Source organism: Anabrus simplex, chromosome 7 (assembly GCF_040414725.1).
Source record: "Anabrus simplex isolate iqAnaSimp1 chromosome 7, ASM4041472v1, whole genome shotgun sequence".
Classification (NCBI taxonomy): domain Eukaryota; kingdom Metazoa; phylum Arthropoda; class Insecta; order Orthoptera; family Tettigoniidae; genus Anabrus; species Anabrus simplex.
In genome coordinates, this window is record NC_090271.1 from 339,681,281 (window position 1) to 339,697,312 (window position 16,032).

Here is a 16,032-nt window from a genome sequence, read left to right on the forward strand (position 1 = left end):
TGCTGCTTTTGGTATGGTTTTGTTTAGAGTATAATTAACTTATTTAATCTTCCACTATGCAACTAAACTAATGCAGTGAGTTCACAGTTGCAATCAATATTCTGTAAGAAGGAAGTCAGGTCTTGGACAAAACTATATTTATTTACACCGGTCTGTTTTCAAACCAACTTAGCTTTATGGGAGTGAAAGCTTGGTGGACGCAGGATATCTTATTCATAAGTTAGAAGTAATTGACATGAAAGTAGCAAGAATGATTGCTTGTACAAAAATGTGTGAACAATGACAGGAGGGTACTTAGAATGAGGAGATAAAGTATAAGTCAGAAATTAACTCGATAGATGAAGCTGTATGCATAAATCAGCTTCGGTGGTAGGGTCGTGAGGCAATTGGACGAGGATAGGTTACCTAGGAGAATAATGGACTCTGTTATGGAGGGTAAGAGAAGTAGAGGGAGACCAATATGATGATGGTTTGACTTAGTTTCTGAAGAGTTATAGAGGTAAACAAGGTCACAGAACTAGTTACAAATAGAGGATTTTGGAGGCTGGTAGTAAATTCAGAGGCTTTCACACTGAATGCTGAAAGGCATAACGCTCTGTAATGAAGATGCATGTATAATGATGTGAAGAGAGTTAATGAAGTTGAAAGTAGTAGGGCTGTAACTACTTATAAAAAGCTCAGAAGTATGTAAAATGTGTATACTTGCATTGCACAGCTGGCCACAGTGTATACATATTCTGTTGAATAATTATTGGTATGTGAAGGGAGTGATTGATGTAAGTGTAAGGAGTGTACCTACTGTACTTATGAAAGGATTAAAAGCATGCAAAATGTATATACTTTTCTTGAATTTGTATTAATAAATATTATATTTCAAGATGTTTGTATTTCAATTGATTTTTCATTCCTCTGTTATCAAATTATGGGAGAAAAGTGCAATATTGTCAGTAAACTGAATTAATTTATTATTATTATTATTATTATTATTATTATTATTATTATTATTATTTCTATCCGACCCCATAAAGAAAGATAGTCATACTGAAAATGTCTTCCAAAATTCTGATATAGATTTTTTCTGTCGGTTGTGATTGGCAGGAAATATTTTACTTCCTTTGAAATATGACGAAGTAACGTTATTTATAATTAATTGGAGTAAATAATAAAACAATGTCTTATATTTCTGTTGAACCATTGAACCGTATAATTCATGGTAACAAACTAGAAAGAAATGACATGTGGCATTCAAGTGTTGCTAGGTAAATGATCCCAAAGTTCGAACGGGTTCGAGCCGGCGCAATACGGTATCGAACCCCCTCGAACGGTAAAGCGACCCCACACATGAAGTTGAGAAATGGGGCCTCGTATCCCTGACGTCATTTCACAGTTTTGGAGGCCTTGTTGATACTGGCTGTTCTCTTAAATAAATCGTTTAATTTACATCTGTGCGAAGTGTTGAGCAGTATCATTTTACCCATTGTTTTCTACAATTTCTTGGTAAGTATTTTATATAATTATATAAAGAAGTACCGTGGGCTAATACGTATTTTGTAATGTCTGTATTATCTTACGAAACACGCGGAACCATTTAAACATAAACATTCTGGTCTCGTAAGTAATATTCCTTTCCTCAGAAAATAAAATTTTCTATAGGACTACCTTTTTTTTATTACATTATTTATTGCAGATTCCACTTTGTCATCAGCTGATAATGGAGAATTCAGTAAAAAGGAGTAAGAATTTCAATCACACAGAAATCGACTTACTGCTTCCTTTAGTGAGTGCAAAGAAAGATACGTTGGAATGCAAGAAAACTGATGCTGTTTCTTTAAAAGAAAAAGAAAAGTCATGGAAGGAGTTAGCAGATACTTTCAACGAAATTAGCGGAAGTGTATAAAGAGACTGGAAGGTGTTAAAGGGGAAATATGAAAACCTAAAAAAGACATGCAAAAAAAAATTTGCTGAAGAGAAAAGGTACACTTCAGGTACAGGTGGAGGCCCATATGAGCCCAATTTAATAACCACCACAGACATTAAAATAAAAGAAATCATTGGCACTGTGCCAATCGACGAGTTGCCATCAGTATGTGACTCGGATTCAATCGTCCAGCCATCACTGTTCTCATCTACGGAGGAACATTCTATCCTCATTACAAATAACCAGTTCACCCACTCCTAATTGACAACACATCCTTTTCATCTCTAAATTTTTCTCAATCCCAAGCACTTGTCACCAATGATGATCCTTATTCCATCAATGAAGAAATAGAAAAAATCCCCATAGTTACACAAGACAGTAGACAATTAGAAGAAATTGAAGCTGTTCCGTATAACAGCCAATTCAGTGTCAGTGATTTAAGAAAACCTACTTCAACCCCACTCCAAGTGAAGAGAAAAAACCATCACTGGACAGCAGCTTGGCTGGAAAGAAATTAATAGTATTATCGGAGGAAAAACAAGAAATTTTGCAGCTGCAAAATAAAGCAATAGAGGACCAAATTCACTTTCAAAGGGTGGAGCAAGAACTTAAAATGAAGCAGATGAAGGAGGAACATACAGCAAAAATGAAACTTCTAGAACTTAATATAAAAATTAAAGAATTTGACATTGAAATGAAATCCAAACAGATGACTTAAATCTCAGGATACTGAAATTGGCCTAATTAGGCCTACTGTATTTTTGTTGAAGCCTGTATTGTCTTATAAGTAGCCTTCACATTATTGTCCTCAATTTTATATTGTTAATACTACAGGTTCGGTACATTTAGTATTTAAGTAAATAGTGTAGTACTGGTAGTCAAAACTGTCCTTTTTACTAGCAAATCACAGACACATGTCAAGCTACAATACATCACAGCAATTTTATGATAGCCATAATAGGGTCAACTGGGGTAATTATGGGACAGAAATGAAAACTTTCAAATTCTAGGGCTCTAAATATCAATGTGGAAAATTGGCATGATGTTAAATTATAATTTGGTATCCACAGTTCATTTTAAGGAAGAAATTGTATTAAAATCTTATAACTGTTTAGCAATTATCCCTTGGTTTGGAACATTGTTGGGACAGGCATGAGGCAAAAGAGGGCCACGGTGTTAACTCAATGAGAAAGCTTGTTTGACAGATACTGAGACAAAAGTGGGACAGAGCTTATTCATATTATGTAACTGATTTTTTAAACAACTATTTTGGGCATAATATTGCAGTACTTTTGTTCATTACATAGACTTTTCTGCTTTCTTGCTACTTCAAATTTCACGAAAACACAACCTGACTTCACCCTATGCATGGCCCCAAACAATGTCCCATAATTGCCCCAAATATTAAACAAAAAATATCTTGCTTAATATTGATCCTAAAAATACATGGCTTTAGAGGCAATTTCTGCAATTTGGTGAAAAGAAATTCATTTTATCTACAACAGTTATTTTCTAAAATTACAAATATTTCTAACCAGAAAGCAAATATTTAATACCTGAAAATAAGTGTTAAATTTCATTATTTTTGATGCACATAAAATGGTCATTTTTGGTCATTTAGTCATTTTCTGCCATTCAATGAACTCAAAATACTCTATTGCCACTAGTCAGGCTTACAGATAATTTACTTGTAAGGAGCTACAATGATGTTCTGCTTTTACCTCAACACTTTACTGTTCCATATTTGCCCCAGTTGACCCTATCTATTTATGGAGTGAAATTATGTAACAAAAGTGGATAGGCTACTGAAGAAGATTTGTGTATTATCATATATAACATTACCGTTAACAATAGTGTCAGTGATATTGACTGCAGGCATATGGGTCTTGCTTAGTATTATACTGAACACCAACATGCCATCAGGCTATAATTTTTCTTTAATCTTATACTTTCCTAATTGAGTGAATAGTCTGTACTGTACCTTAATTGTAACTGAAGTTAGAAGTTACTGCATTTATTAATTATCACATAAATTTATATTTGTACCTGATATGACAAGGGCTGATTTATATTATACTGTATTTGGCTTAAGCCAAGGAAAAACTCTCACACCTAATGACATGGCACTTGCAAAGTTCTAATTCCCTACAGCTATTTTCTTATACAGTAGCCTAGATTATAAACTCAGTGCATATTTCTAAAACTAAGCTCTGAAAGTAGAAAGTAGAAGAGAGGGAGGGGGGGGGGGGGGGGGAAGGAGAAGGTGGTAGAGTTTCACGTTGGTACCAATAACGTAAGGCAAGCTGATGTAAGTACCAACATAGTTGGAGATGTGTGGGATCTGGTAAATGCAGCACGGGTGAAGTTTAAGAAAGCGGAGATTGTTATTAGTGGAATACTGTGTAGGAGGGATACTGACTGGAGGGTGATTGGGGATTTAAATGAGACTATGGAGTGGGTATGTGGGAAACTCGGAGTGAAATTTCTAGATCCTAATGGGTGGGTAGGAGATAGGGATCTGCGCTCAGATGGCCTTCATTTAAACCGCAGTGATACGTATAAGTTAGGAAATTTGTTTAGAAGGGTTATAGGGAGGTACATTCAGGGAAACGGGATGGCCTAGGGAGCGGTGATAAGGGAACAGGGAACTGGAAATCAAGTAGGGATGACATAAAATTGTTAGTGTTGAACTGTAGAAGTATTGTAAAGAAAGGAATAGAATTAAGTAATTTAATAGATACATATTTACCAGATATTGTAATAGGAGTTGAATCATGGCTGAGAAATGATATAATGGATGCAGAAAGCAGGAAGCATCGCCAAAAAATGGCAAATAAGTTAATATGGGAAGGACAGCTGATTCAGAAAGTGATGGAACCAACTAGAGGGAAAAATATCCTGGATGTGGTGCTGATAAAACCAGATGAGCTCTATAGGGAAACTGAAGTAATAGATGGTATTAGTGATCATGAAGCTGTTTTTGTGGTAGTTAAAAATAAATGCGATAGAAAGGAAGGTCTTAAAAGTAGGACTATTAGGCAGTACCATATGGCTGATAAAGCAGGCATGAGGCAGTTTCTAAAAAGTAACTATGATCGGTGGAAAACGGTAAATAAAAATGTAAACAGACTCTGGGATGGGTTTAAAGAAATTGTTGAGGAATGCGAAAGCAGGTTTGTACCTTTAAGGGAGGTAAGGAATGGTAAAGACCCACCTTATTATAATAGAGAAATAAAGAGACTAAGAAGGAGGTGCAGACTGGAAAGAAATAGTTAGAAATGGCTGTGCAAGTAAGGAGAAATTGAAGGAACTTACTAGAAAATTGAATCTAGCAAAGAAGGCAGCTAAGGATAACATGATGGCAAGCATAATTGGCGGTCATACAAATTTTAGTGAAAAATGGAAGGGTATGTATAGGTATTTTACGGCAGAAACAGGTTCCAAGAAGGACATTCCACGAATAATTAATGAACCGGGGGAGTGTGTATGTGAGGATCTTCAAAAGGCAGAAGTATTCAGTCAGCAGTATGTAAAGATTGTTGGTTACAAGGATAATGTCGAAATAGAGGAGGAAACTAAGGCCAAAGAAGTAATAAAATTTACATATGATAACAATGACATTTACAGTAAAATACAAAAGTTGAAAACTAGAAAAGCGGCTGGAATTGATCAGATTTCTGGGGATATACTAAAGACAATGGGTTGGGATATAGTACCATATCTGAAGTACTTATTTGATTATTGTTTGGTCGGAGGAGCTATACCAGATGAAAGGAGAGTTGCTATTGTAGCCCCTGTGTATAAAGGAAAGGGTGATAGACATAAAGCTGAAAATTACAGGCCAGTAAGTTTGACATGCATTGTATGTAAGCTTTGGGAAGGTATTCTTTCTGATTATATTAGACATGTTTGTGAAATTAATAACTGGTTCGATAACAGGCAGTTCGGTTTTAGGAAAGGTTATTCCACTGAAGCTCAACTTGTAGGATTCCAGCAAGATATAGCAGATATCATGGATTCTGGAGGTCAAATGGACTGTATCGCGATTGACATGTCTAAAGCATTTGATAGGGTGGATCATCGGAGACTACTGGCAAAAATGAGTGCAATTGGACTAGACAAAAGAGTGACTGAATGGGTTGCTATATTTCTAGAAAATAGATCTCAGAGAATTAGAGTAGGTGAAGCTTTATCTGACCCTGTAATAATTAAGAGGGGAATTCCTCAAGGCAGTATTATCGGACCTTTATGTTTTCTTATATATATAACTGATATATGTAAAGGAGTGGAATCGGAGGTAAGGCTTTTTGTGGATGATGTTATTCTCTATAGAGTGATAAATAAGTTACAAGATTGTGAGCAACTGCAACGCGACCTCGAAAATATTGTGAGATGAACAGCAGGCAATGGTATGTTGATAAACGGGGTTAAAAGTCAGGTTGTGAGTTTCACAAATAGGAAAAGTCCTCTCAGTTTTAATTACTGCGTTGATGGGGTGAAAGTTCCTTTTGGGGATCATTGTAAGTATCTAAGTGTTAATATAAGGAAAAATCTTCATTGGGGTAATCACATAAGTGGAATTGTAAATAAAGGGTACAGATCTCTGCACATGGTTATGAGGGTGTTTAGGGGTTGTAGTAAGGATGTAAAGGAGAGGGCATATAAGTCTCTGGTAAGACCCCAACTAGAGTATGGTTCCAGTGTATGGGACCCTCACCAGGATTACCTGATTCAAGAACTGGAAAAAATCCAAAGAAAAGCAGCTCGATTTGTTCTGGGTGATTTCCGACAAAAGAGTAGCGTTACAAAAATGTTGCAAGGTTTGGGTTGAGAAGAATTGAGAGAAAGAAGAAGAGCTGCTCGACTGAGTGGTATGTTAGACATAGATATCAAGGATAATTTAATAAAAACCACCTATTCAATACTTTCCACATTTAGTGTGGTTATTATCTACATGATTTTATGTAGACTTATTTCGTCAGGTACATGTTTCACCCATTATTTTGGGCATCTTCAGCCTGTAAACAACCTTTAGGTCAAGGTTTGGGACCTTTTTAACCAATATAAACATACCAATATATACACTATATACAACATATACATTATGTACAATATATACAAACATAAGTTAATACAGTTAAGTTATTTGGTCCTAATCTATCTAATATGAAAAATCTCCAAAACTAAAATGGATCTTCTTTTCGGTGAAGAGGATTGCATATCGGGGTATATGTGACCCCTATATCATATTAAGTTCTTGACGTACCGTGTCTGGTGACAGGATGTGTCGTCAACAATAAGTGGAGATTTGAACTGATTGTTGCTTGTAGGTTGGTCAAGATTGAAAATATAAATTTAAATTAAATGTGTTTTAACTTGGCAGTTCTATTCTGGTTAACTTAAAATGTTCAAAAATAAAAATAAAATGAAACGGATCTTCTTTTTTAAATCATAAGTCTTGAGAAAGGGTGATATTAAAACTGGAGCTTGTTTGACCCACGATTTTCATTTTCATGTTTTATTTAAATGTGTTGTCATGCACAAGTGGAGATTTAAAAGCCGATTGTTGTAGGTAGACTGGTCAAGAACGTTGTGAATGAAACTGTTAGCGTCTTGACTTTGGGTCTCATGTAACGTCAAGGAATTAACAAGAGTACAATATTAAGCTGTTTCATAGTTTTAGGCTGCTGCTTAATTGGTGGTATGTTCCGAGCTGTCAGCGGAGAGATGGCGTGGAATGACATTAGTAGACGAATAAGTTTGAGTGGCGTTTATAAAAGTAGGAAAGATCACAATATGAAGATAAAGTTGGAATTCAAGAGGACAAACTGGGGCAAATATTCATTTATAGGAAGGGGAGTTGGGGACTGGAATAACTTACCGAGGGAGATGTTCAATAAATTTCCAATTTCTTTGAAATTATTTAGGAAAAGGCTAGGAAAGCAACAGATAGGGAATCTGCCACCTGGGCGACTGCCCTAAATGCAGATCAGTGTTCATTCATAAATATGTAATTCTAATAAAATGTAGAAACATTACCACTTGTAACCTAACTGTAATAATAATGAAGTCAGATTTTCACCACTCAATCACACTATGGTCATCACACATATTATACCATTTATGTAGGATTATTTTGTATGCATCACATGCCACCAACAGTATTTTATGTAATTTTCCTACTGTATATATCTACAATAAATTGGTTTGAGTAAACAATTTTAGGCCTAAAATAATGGAATCTTCTTGGTGTCATGGGGCTTTACCTATAACACAACATTTTATTAAAAAAATACAACTGCAAAAGGGGTAATATGCAATGTCAAATGTGCCAGAATGACCGCAAAACCTAATTAATTTATGTTATCAGTACCATAACTTTAATCTCTCCCTTCACTGGTTCACCAACAAATCATGAAAATACTGACGAATAAGATGGGTTCTTCTGATATTGTTCTCTGCTACATTTAGGTGATTGCCAGCATCTTGGGGAAAATTGTGCACTATGTTAATGGCATCCAACTGGTCATCAGTAACAGGAGGTATATTTTCATTTTCAGTGCAAGCTATATTATGTAAAACAGCTGTTGCAACAACGACACTTTGGATTCTGTCCAATTTTAGCCTAATTCCAGTTGCTAAAACAGCAAATCTTCTTTTCCAAACACCATAGGTCCTCTCCATGGGATTCCGAGTCCTTGTGATGGCCTCTTGAAAAAGTTGCTCCTCTGGTGTGTGTGTATTTGCCAATGGTGTTATTACATAATTTTTCACTGGATATCCACTATCTCCAACTAGAACAGCTGTGTCAAATTCCCCATCTTCAAACTTCCTCTTAATTCTTGAAGAATTAAAAATATGTGCATCATGAGATGAGCCTGGCCATCTAGCCACAATATCTCCAATCAAGAGGGAGGAGTCACACACAGTTTGCACATTAATTGAAAAAAAAAAAGCCCTTGCGATTCCTGAAAGTTTCTGCATTTACACCACCTGGGGACTGTATTTTAATATGAGTGCAGTCAATTGCACCAATACAGTTAGGAAAACGAGCAATCACATAAAACCCATGCTTAACCCTAGCAGTTTCTTCATGTGTAGCTGGCATGTTGATATAACGGTGTGATAAATGTCCTAAGGCTGTAGAAACCTTCTTAACTATTTTGCTTGTTGTTGACACATGAACACCACTGTGGTCACCGATGTTAATTAGAAAACTGCCTGCAACATATCATCTTAAAGCAACCAAAAGCATTGCTTCTGGTGAAATAGCATTATTTTGTGCAGTTGGCGTTTTGATTGCATCCTTTATTTGATGCAAGACAATGTTTGCCGTTCGCTTATGAATTCTAAATCTATGGAAAAACTATATTTCATCCCATTTTTCAAAATGATCAACTCTTGTTGGAACAGGTCTTCTTAACCTCACTTGCACATCAAAATCATTACTTTCTATTTCATCGAAAATGTCAATAAGTTCTTCCATTTTCCTAATGCTAACACTGTATTATGATTTTAGTGGGCCTACGTTCAGTATTCACTAAATATTGTAATACTCGTAGTCAAAACTAACCCGTTTACTAGTATTTTCACAGATATTATTTCTATCACGTCATAAAGGTTTAAGATAAACAGCACTTTAACCTGCAATACACAAGGTTTAACTTTGAACCAAGTTTAAACTTGATACAAAGTTTACACAAATGTGGGGAAAATGGACGTCAGTTTAAACTCGGACTTAAACTCGTTTAAAATAAACCATAGTTTAAACTTATTTGGAGAAAACGGCCCTAAGGCTATAAGACACTTGCGCCTGTATGTGCCTATAGTTCCTGTCTCTAGTTATCAGCACTGCTTACTGGTGTCTAAGGCTAGAAGACACTTGTACGTGCCTATAGTTCCTGTCTCTATCAGCACTTCTTATTGGTGTCCAAGGCTAGAAGACACTTGTACGTGCCTATAGTTCCTGTCTCTATCAGCACTTCTTATTGGTGTCCAAGGCTAGAAGACACTTGTACGAGCCTATAGTTCCGGTCTCTATCAGCACTTCTTATTGGTGTCTAAGGCTAGAAGACACTTGCACTTGTACGTGCCTATAGTTCCTCTCTCTATCAGCACTTCTTATTGGTGTCTAAGGCTAGAAGACACTTGTACGTGCCTATAGTTCCTGTCTCTATCAGTATATCAGTACTGCTTACTGGTGTCTAAGGCTAGAAGACACTTGTACGAGCCTATAGTTCCTGTCTCTAGTTATCAGCACTTCTTATTGGAGTCTAAGGCTAGAAGACACTTGTACGTGCCTATAGTTCCTGTCTCTAGTTATCAGCACTTCTTATTGGTGTCTAAGGCTAGAAGACACTCGCACTTGTACGTGCCTATAGTTCCTGTCTCTAGTTATCAGCACTGCTTACTGGTGTCTAAGGATAGAAGACACTTGTACGAGCCTATAGTTCCTGTCTCTATCAGCACTGCTTAGTGGTGTCTAAGGCTAGAAGACACTTGTACGAGCCTATAGTTCCTGTCTCTAGTTATCAGCACTTCTTATTGGTGTCTAAGGCTAGAAGACACTTGTACGTGCCTATAGTTCCTGTCTCTAGTTATCAGCACTTCTTATTGGTGTCTAAGGCTAGAAGACACTCGCACTTGTACGTGCCTATAGTTCCTGTCTCTAGTTATCAGCACTTCTTATTGGTGTCTAAGGCTAGAAGACACTTGCACTTGTACGAGCCTATAGTTCCTGTCTCTATCAGCACTTCTTATTGGTGTCTAAGGCTAGAAGACACTTGTACGTGCCTATAGTTCCTGTCTCTATCAGCACTTCTTATTGGTGTCTAAGGCTAGAAGACACTTGTACGAGCCTATAGTTCCTGTCTCTATCAGCACTGCTTAGTGGGGTCTAAGGCTAGAAGACACTTGCACTTGTACGTGCCTATAGTTCCTGTCTCTATCAGCACTTCTTATTGGTGTCTAAGGCTAGAAGACACTTGTACGAGCCTATAGTTCCTGTCTCTATCAGCACTACTTACTGGTGTCTAAGGCTAAAAGACACTCGCGCCTGTACGTGCCTATAGTTCCTGTCTCTAGTTATCAGCACTTCTTATTGGTGTCTAAGGCTAGAAGACACTTGTACGTGCCTATAGTTCCTGTCTCTATCAGCACTTCTTACTGGTGTCTAAGGCTAGAAGACACTTGTACGTGCCTATAGTTCCTGTCCCTTCAGCACTTCTTATTGGTGTCTAAGGCTAGAAGACACTTGTACGTGCCTATAGTTCCTGTCTCTATCAGCACTGCTTACTGGTGTCTAAGGATAGAAGACACTTGCACTTTTACGTGCTTACAGTTCCCGTCTCTAGTTATCGGTGCTGCCTGCTGGATACTAATGAACTGACTTCATGGAGGTCCCAAGGGAAGACCACATCGTCAAGCCAGGATATCATGTGAAGTCTTAACCCTAGCTGAACAAATGTAAGTAGCGTATTTCGGTCACAACTTACAAAATGATAAATACGGCCTAATCCGAGACGTCACAGAAGACAGGTGCGGATGTTGCTGGACAAGACTGTCTTCAGCACGGAACCTCCGACGGCAGGATAACGTCCACAAGGTCGCAAGTCTGATACAAGATGGGAAATCATATGAAAATCTACTCCACCGTCTGTGAGGAGACAGCACCAGAAGAATCTACAATAGACCTTCTACTTTGTTCCATTTCTTATGTTTGATTGGACGACATACAGCAAAATGTTTCTCACCTGTTTGTTCTCCTGGGAAGAGCAGACTCTGGAATATGTAGAGCAGTAGTTTCATTTAAGGGAAGCAATAAAACAAGAATGCAAGATAAAACCTAAGGAATCAATAATACTAAATACCAGATAAATTCTTGTCCCAAATGATCATTACTTACGCTGATAGCTCTTCGTAATGAAAGCGATTATTATTATCAGCGTATGTTGCATAGAAGACAGTATGAATAAAAAAATATGTACAATATATACAATTTAAAGCATTAGAAGCAAAAGGAAAATAACTTTAGATGTGGACTGGTAGATACCCTTTGTATAAAAAAATGTCTCTTGGTTTATCACTTTCCATTTTGTTCATAAATAACTTATTTTGGACTCCATAGCACCAAATTACGTCACACTTATTTATTTTCCTAGTAGCCAGTATGGAAACATACCTGTCATCTGAACTTAAAGCTCTATCCGGTACATCCACTGAATTCCTCGTATGGATATCTGCTTGCTGTAAGGAATGTGATTTCTTCAGAGGCATGGATGTCTGGATTGTTGGAGATGATTTTGACACTAGAAAAATAAAATTTTGACTATGCAGACATCAACAGTTAACAAGAATTTAACCGACTACCTTCCCAAGAAATTAGCAATTCACATATAAAATAGTATTCAATGAAGAATTATTTGCAAGAAAATTTGAAATTTCTTTTAAGAAACCTACAAATGAGCAATGAACAATCAATTGGTTTAAAAAGATTTCTGAAGTCACAAAACAGGAAAATGTAATGGCATGCAAAATTGCAATTATCTACCATACTTTTTCCCTAATAACATCTATGCAAAGAAAGAAAGAAAAAAAAAGTATCTACACAACTCTCATTAATAGCCATATCATAAACGCTCAGGCAAAAGTTTGGATGTTGAGGACCTGGAAATTGCCCAATATGCAGGCAAATATGCTCTTAAAAAGAGCTATGACCCAAAAAAAAATGGAAAATATAACCAAACATATATACTTCCAGCGAATGATTTTTGCCACTAGTTCTTTTATATTTAAGATACAGTTCAACAGACAATCTAATTGCACTCTTCAATTAACATCCTTACTAGTTCTTTTAACTTAATTCCACTAGTCACTATTATAAATTCATTATCAATAATTAAAATATGGTCAGTAGTAAACATTACAGTCTTACGCAATGGCGACACAGACCATGTCGCTGCTCCTGCGAATCAATGAAAATCATATTAGTTATTGGAATGCACCAACAATTGCCGTGGACACAAAAATATTTAACTGAATTAAAATATACCCGCCTAGTGTTCCCCATTCGTCTTGGCAATGTTGCTATGTGGCTGGACATTAAAACACCTTACAGCACATACTTTCAACTTCACACACATTGCAGAAAACTATTTTCCTCTCGTAGAGAAGCATTCCTCCCTAAACTCTGAAAAGTAATTTAACACTTTCTTTAAGTATCCTTTTGTCAGCTATAGCAGTGTTAACCCGTAACTAGCGGCACAATAAGATTGCTGAGTCTAGGAACGGTATTTCCCTCTTCACCGATTGACCACCCGACCCTTGTGCTTTTCCTTTCGTTCATTATGAGCTATCCTGTCTGGAATTCATCTAGACCATGCATCCCTTGCGGAAGCAAGGTGCCATTACTGTGACAACTGTTATAACCTGGTCGTTTCTTCCGTGCGTGACTAGCATGCGCTATCTGAGTTTAATTTGGCGCAAGATCTTGTTTCATGTGAGGACTCTAAATATATCTGATAAACCTGTACAAATGAAAACGCTATCTGCGACCGATTTCCCCACATCAAAAGCAATGTAATGCTACATTTAGGCGAATGTATTACGACCACTAGAAATATTTATCCTCATTATATCATAATTTCAACTGCTTTCCGCAGGGGAGGGATTAATACAGTGAAGCTGAGTTTTAGAGCATACTCATAAGACTTTGTTGTTTTGTTGTTTTACAATATTGTAATTCAGCGATTACTCATTCATGTTTCATACGGTGTGATTAATGTAAATCATGATTAGTCATGAATTTAATTTCGCTACATTAGGTCAGACACCTAAGATGACATCTTCTAATCATGCTGAAGGACATTGCACATAACATGGCCAAAAAGAGTAACAAACTATAAAAAATATGTGCATTTCGAACCCCAGTGATTAGCTTCATGCACAAGTGCTAAGACAGATAAGCCCTCATCTCAAAACAAGGGTGATATTCCAGTGGACGTAAATACTGCAGTGGAAGTCTTACTCAAAAGGAGTTTATTCTAAAACTTAGATGAGATACAATAGGCATCAATTATTCAGCTTTAAGGCCCAACCTTCAAGTTTCATCACATTTACACAAGCAACATTGGACATCACATCCGAAGTACAATACATTTTTCTGTCCAACATATAACAAAAATATGATAAAAATAAGACCAAAACAATATAAAATAAATGCCTACAATTGGGGCTAAATATAATCAAACATCGAATTCGTTCCCGATTTCAACAAACAGTCGAAACGAAAGATGACATTTCCTGAACATCCGAACCTTACACATACGTCTAGGAAACGGACGGAGAACAGTGTCTTACCATGTAAGAAGGCATGGACAAAGAAACATATGGGGTCTGCAGCCTTTGTCAGTGGTGAGGATGATGATTATTATTATTATTATTATTATTATTATTATTATTATTCATAGACTTCCCCACAGGAAATATGGGCAGTAACAGGGCACGGGAGGCACCAAGTGCCTTACATAATTAAAGTGTTTACACATTATAATACAAACGTTGATGTACAGGTATATACGAAACTGTAGATCACAGGATCTTCATTCTTGCAAGAGGAACGTTTGCACAATGCTGCATGTTGACAGGAGGACAGAATGTTGCATAGTTTTGTAGATATTAGGTGGAGGACCCAGTTCTTGCAGACTCTTGTTAAGTGTGTGTGGAATGAGGCCATTGACTGACAGAATCCCAGGGACTACACGTACAAGTTTCATCTTCCAGATTCCTTGATCTAGATTTTTTCATGGTACTTCCTGTCAATGTTGGTGTCATTGGGAATTGTGATGTCAATAGTGAAAGTTGTCCCAGTTTTCTTCTTTACCAGTATGATGTCTGGCTTGTTATGGTTGATTGTTTTGTCTGTCACTACAGCAGTGTCCCAATAAAGCTTATTCGACTCTTTCTCCAGGAATGGTGTTGGATGGTACTTGTAAAAAGGGATACTTCCTGAATTAATTGGTTTTCCTGAGCAAGTGCCTGGTGTATAAATCCTGAGACACGATTGTGTTGTCTCGTGTATTCTACAGGGGCAAGTACTGCGCAGCCTGCAGTGATATGGTCGATGGTCTCGAGATGGTGTCTTTGACGATGTACTTTTTGTTATTGTTTGTAGCTATTACTTGGTCTTGTATAGCAACTGCAAATCCCTCTGTCTCCCCAAATACAAAGGGCAGTAGGAAAGTTCTGCAATACACAAAAACGGTTAGCTCAACACCCTTGTTATGGTGAGGGATGAAAAGAGGGAGTGAAAACCGGTCTAGAAGACAGCAAGGTGCGACCTTCACACCAGTTGTTACCAAGCAGTGGGCTTGAAAGCAAGTTAAGATGTCAGTATGGTCTAAAGGTAAATATCGCGCAATTAACCGCTACAATTTTGCTCGTGGATTAACTGTTGACCAGTGCCTGGAGGAAATGACTCCTGTGCTGGGGAAAGACTGTCCACATCGGACAACAATTTTCCGCTGATACAAAGAGTTCCAGAGGAGAAATTTTGGGGTTGAAGACTATCACTTTACAATGGCGAAAAATGAAAGTATCCTCCAAATCAATACATCATATATTCCGTCATTAGACGGAGTAAACAAGATCAGACATGTTTCGGCTCGTTTGAGCCATCTTCAGTGAAAAAAATTAGGGGGGTTGGAATAATTTACATAATATGAGTTGAAAAAATGCTAAAAAACATAATGAAAGCGAAAATGAAAAAACAAACAAAAGAGAGCCTATACGGAAACAAAATTAGCACAAATATACAATATTTACATCAATATGCAGAGCAAAAAACAACTTATTGTGACAAAATTCAGTGAAACAGATGTTAATTTGAAATAATAATAGATACTAAAAACTGCGTTAACCTAAGAAACAAGGGAATGAGAAAACAAATGATGTAGATGGAAATGAATGATAGTAGCACATGGTGAGGTTGTGGACCTCATAGTTTACAAACTATTGGTTTATAAAAATCACAAAACAGTTTGAAATCGCTGTCAAAATCATCTTAGTGGAAATCCATCACATCAAACTGGTCAGGAGGAGAGCGGGAGCAAACATTT

General features: G+C 36.9%; 1 protein-coding gene across 1 annotated transcript in view; it reads right to left on the bottom strand.

Moving 5' to 3' along the window:
* Patronin (calmodulin-regulated spectrin-associated protein patronin) overlaps nucleotides 1-16,032 on the bottom strand; it is a 760,252-nt gene that overhangs the window by 436,378 nt on the left and 307,842 nt on the right. The window contains exon 7 of the mRNA XM_067151814.2: nucleotides 12,099-12,225. Within this exon, the coding sequence (XP_067007915.2) occupies nucleotides 12,099-12,225 (127 nt within the window). The remainder of the gene's footprint in view (nucleotides 1-12,098; nucleotides 12,226-16,032) is intronic.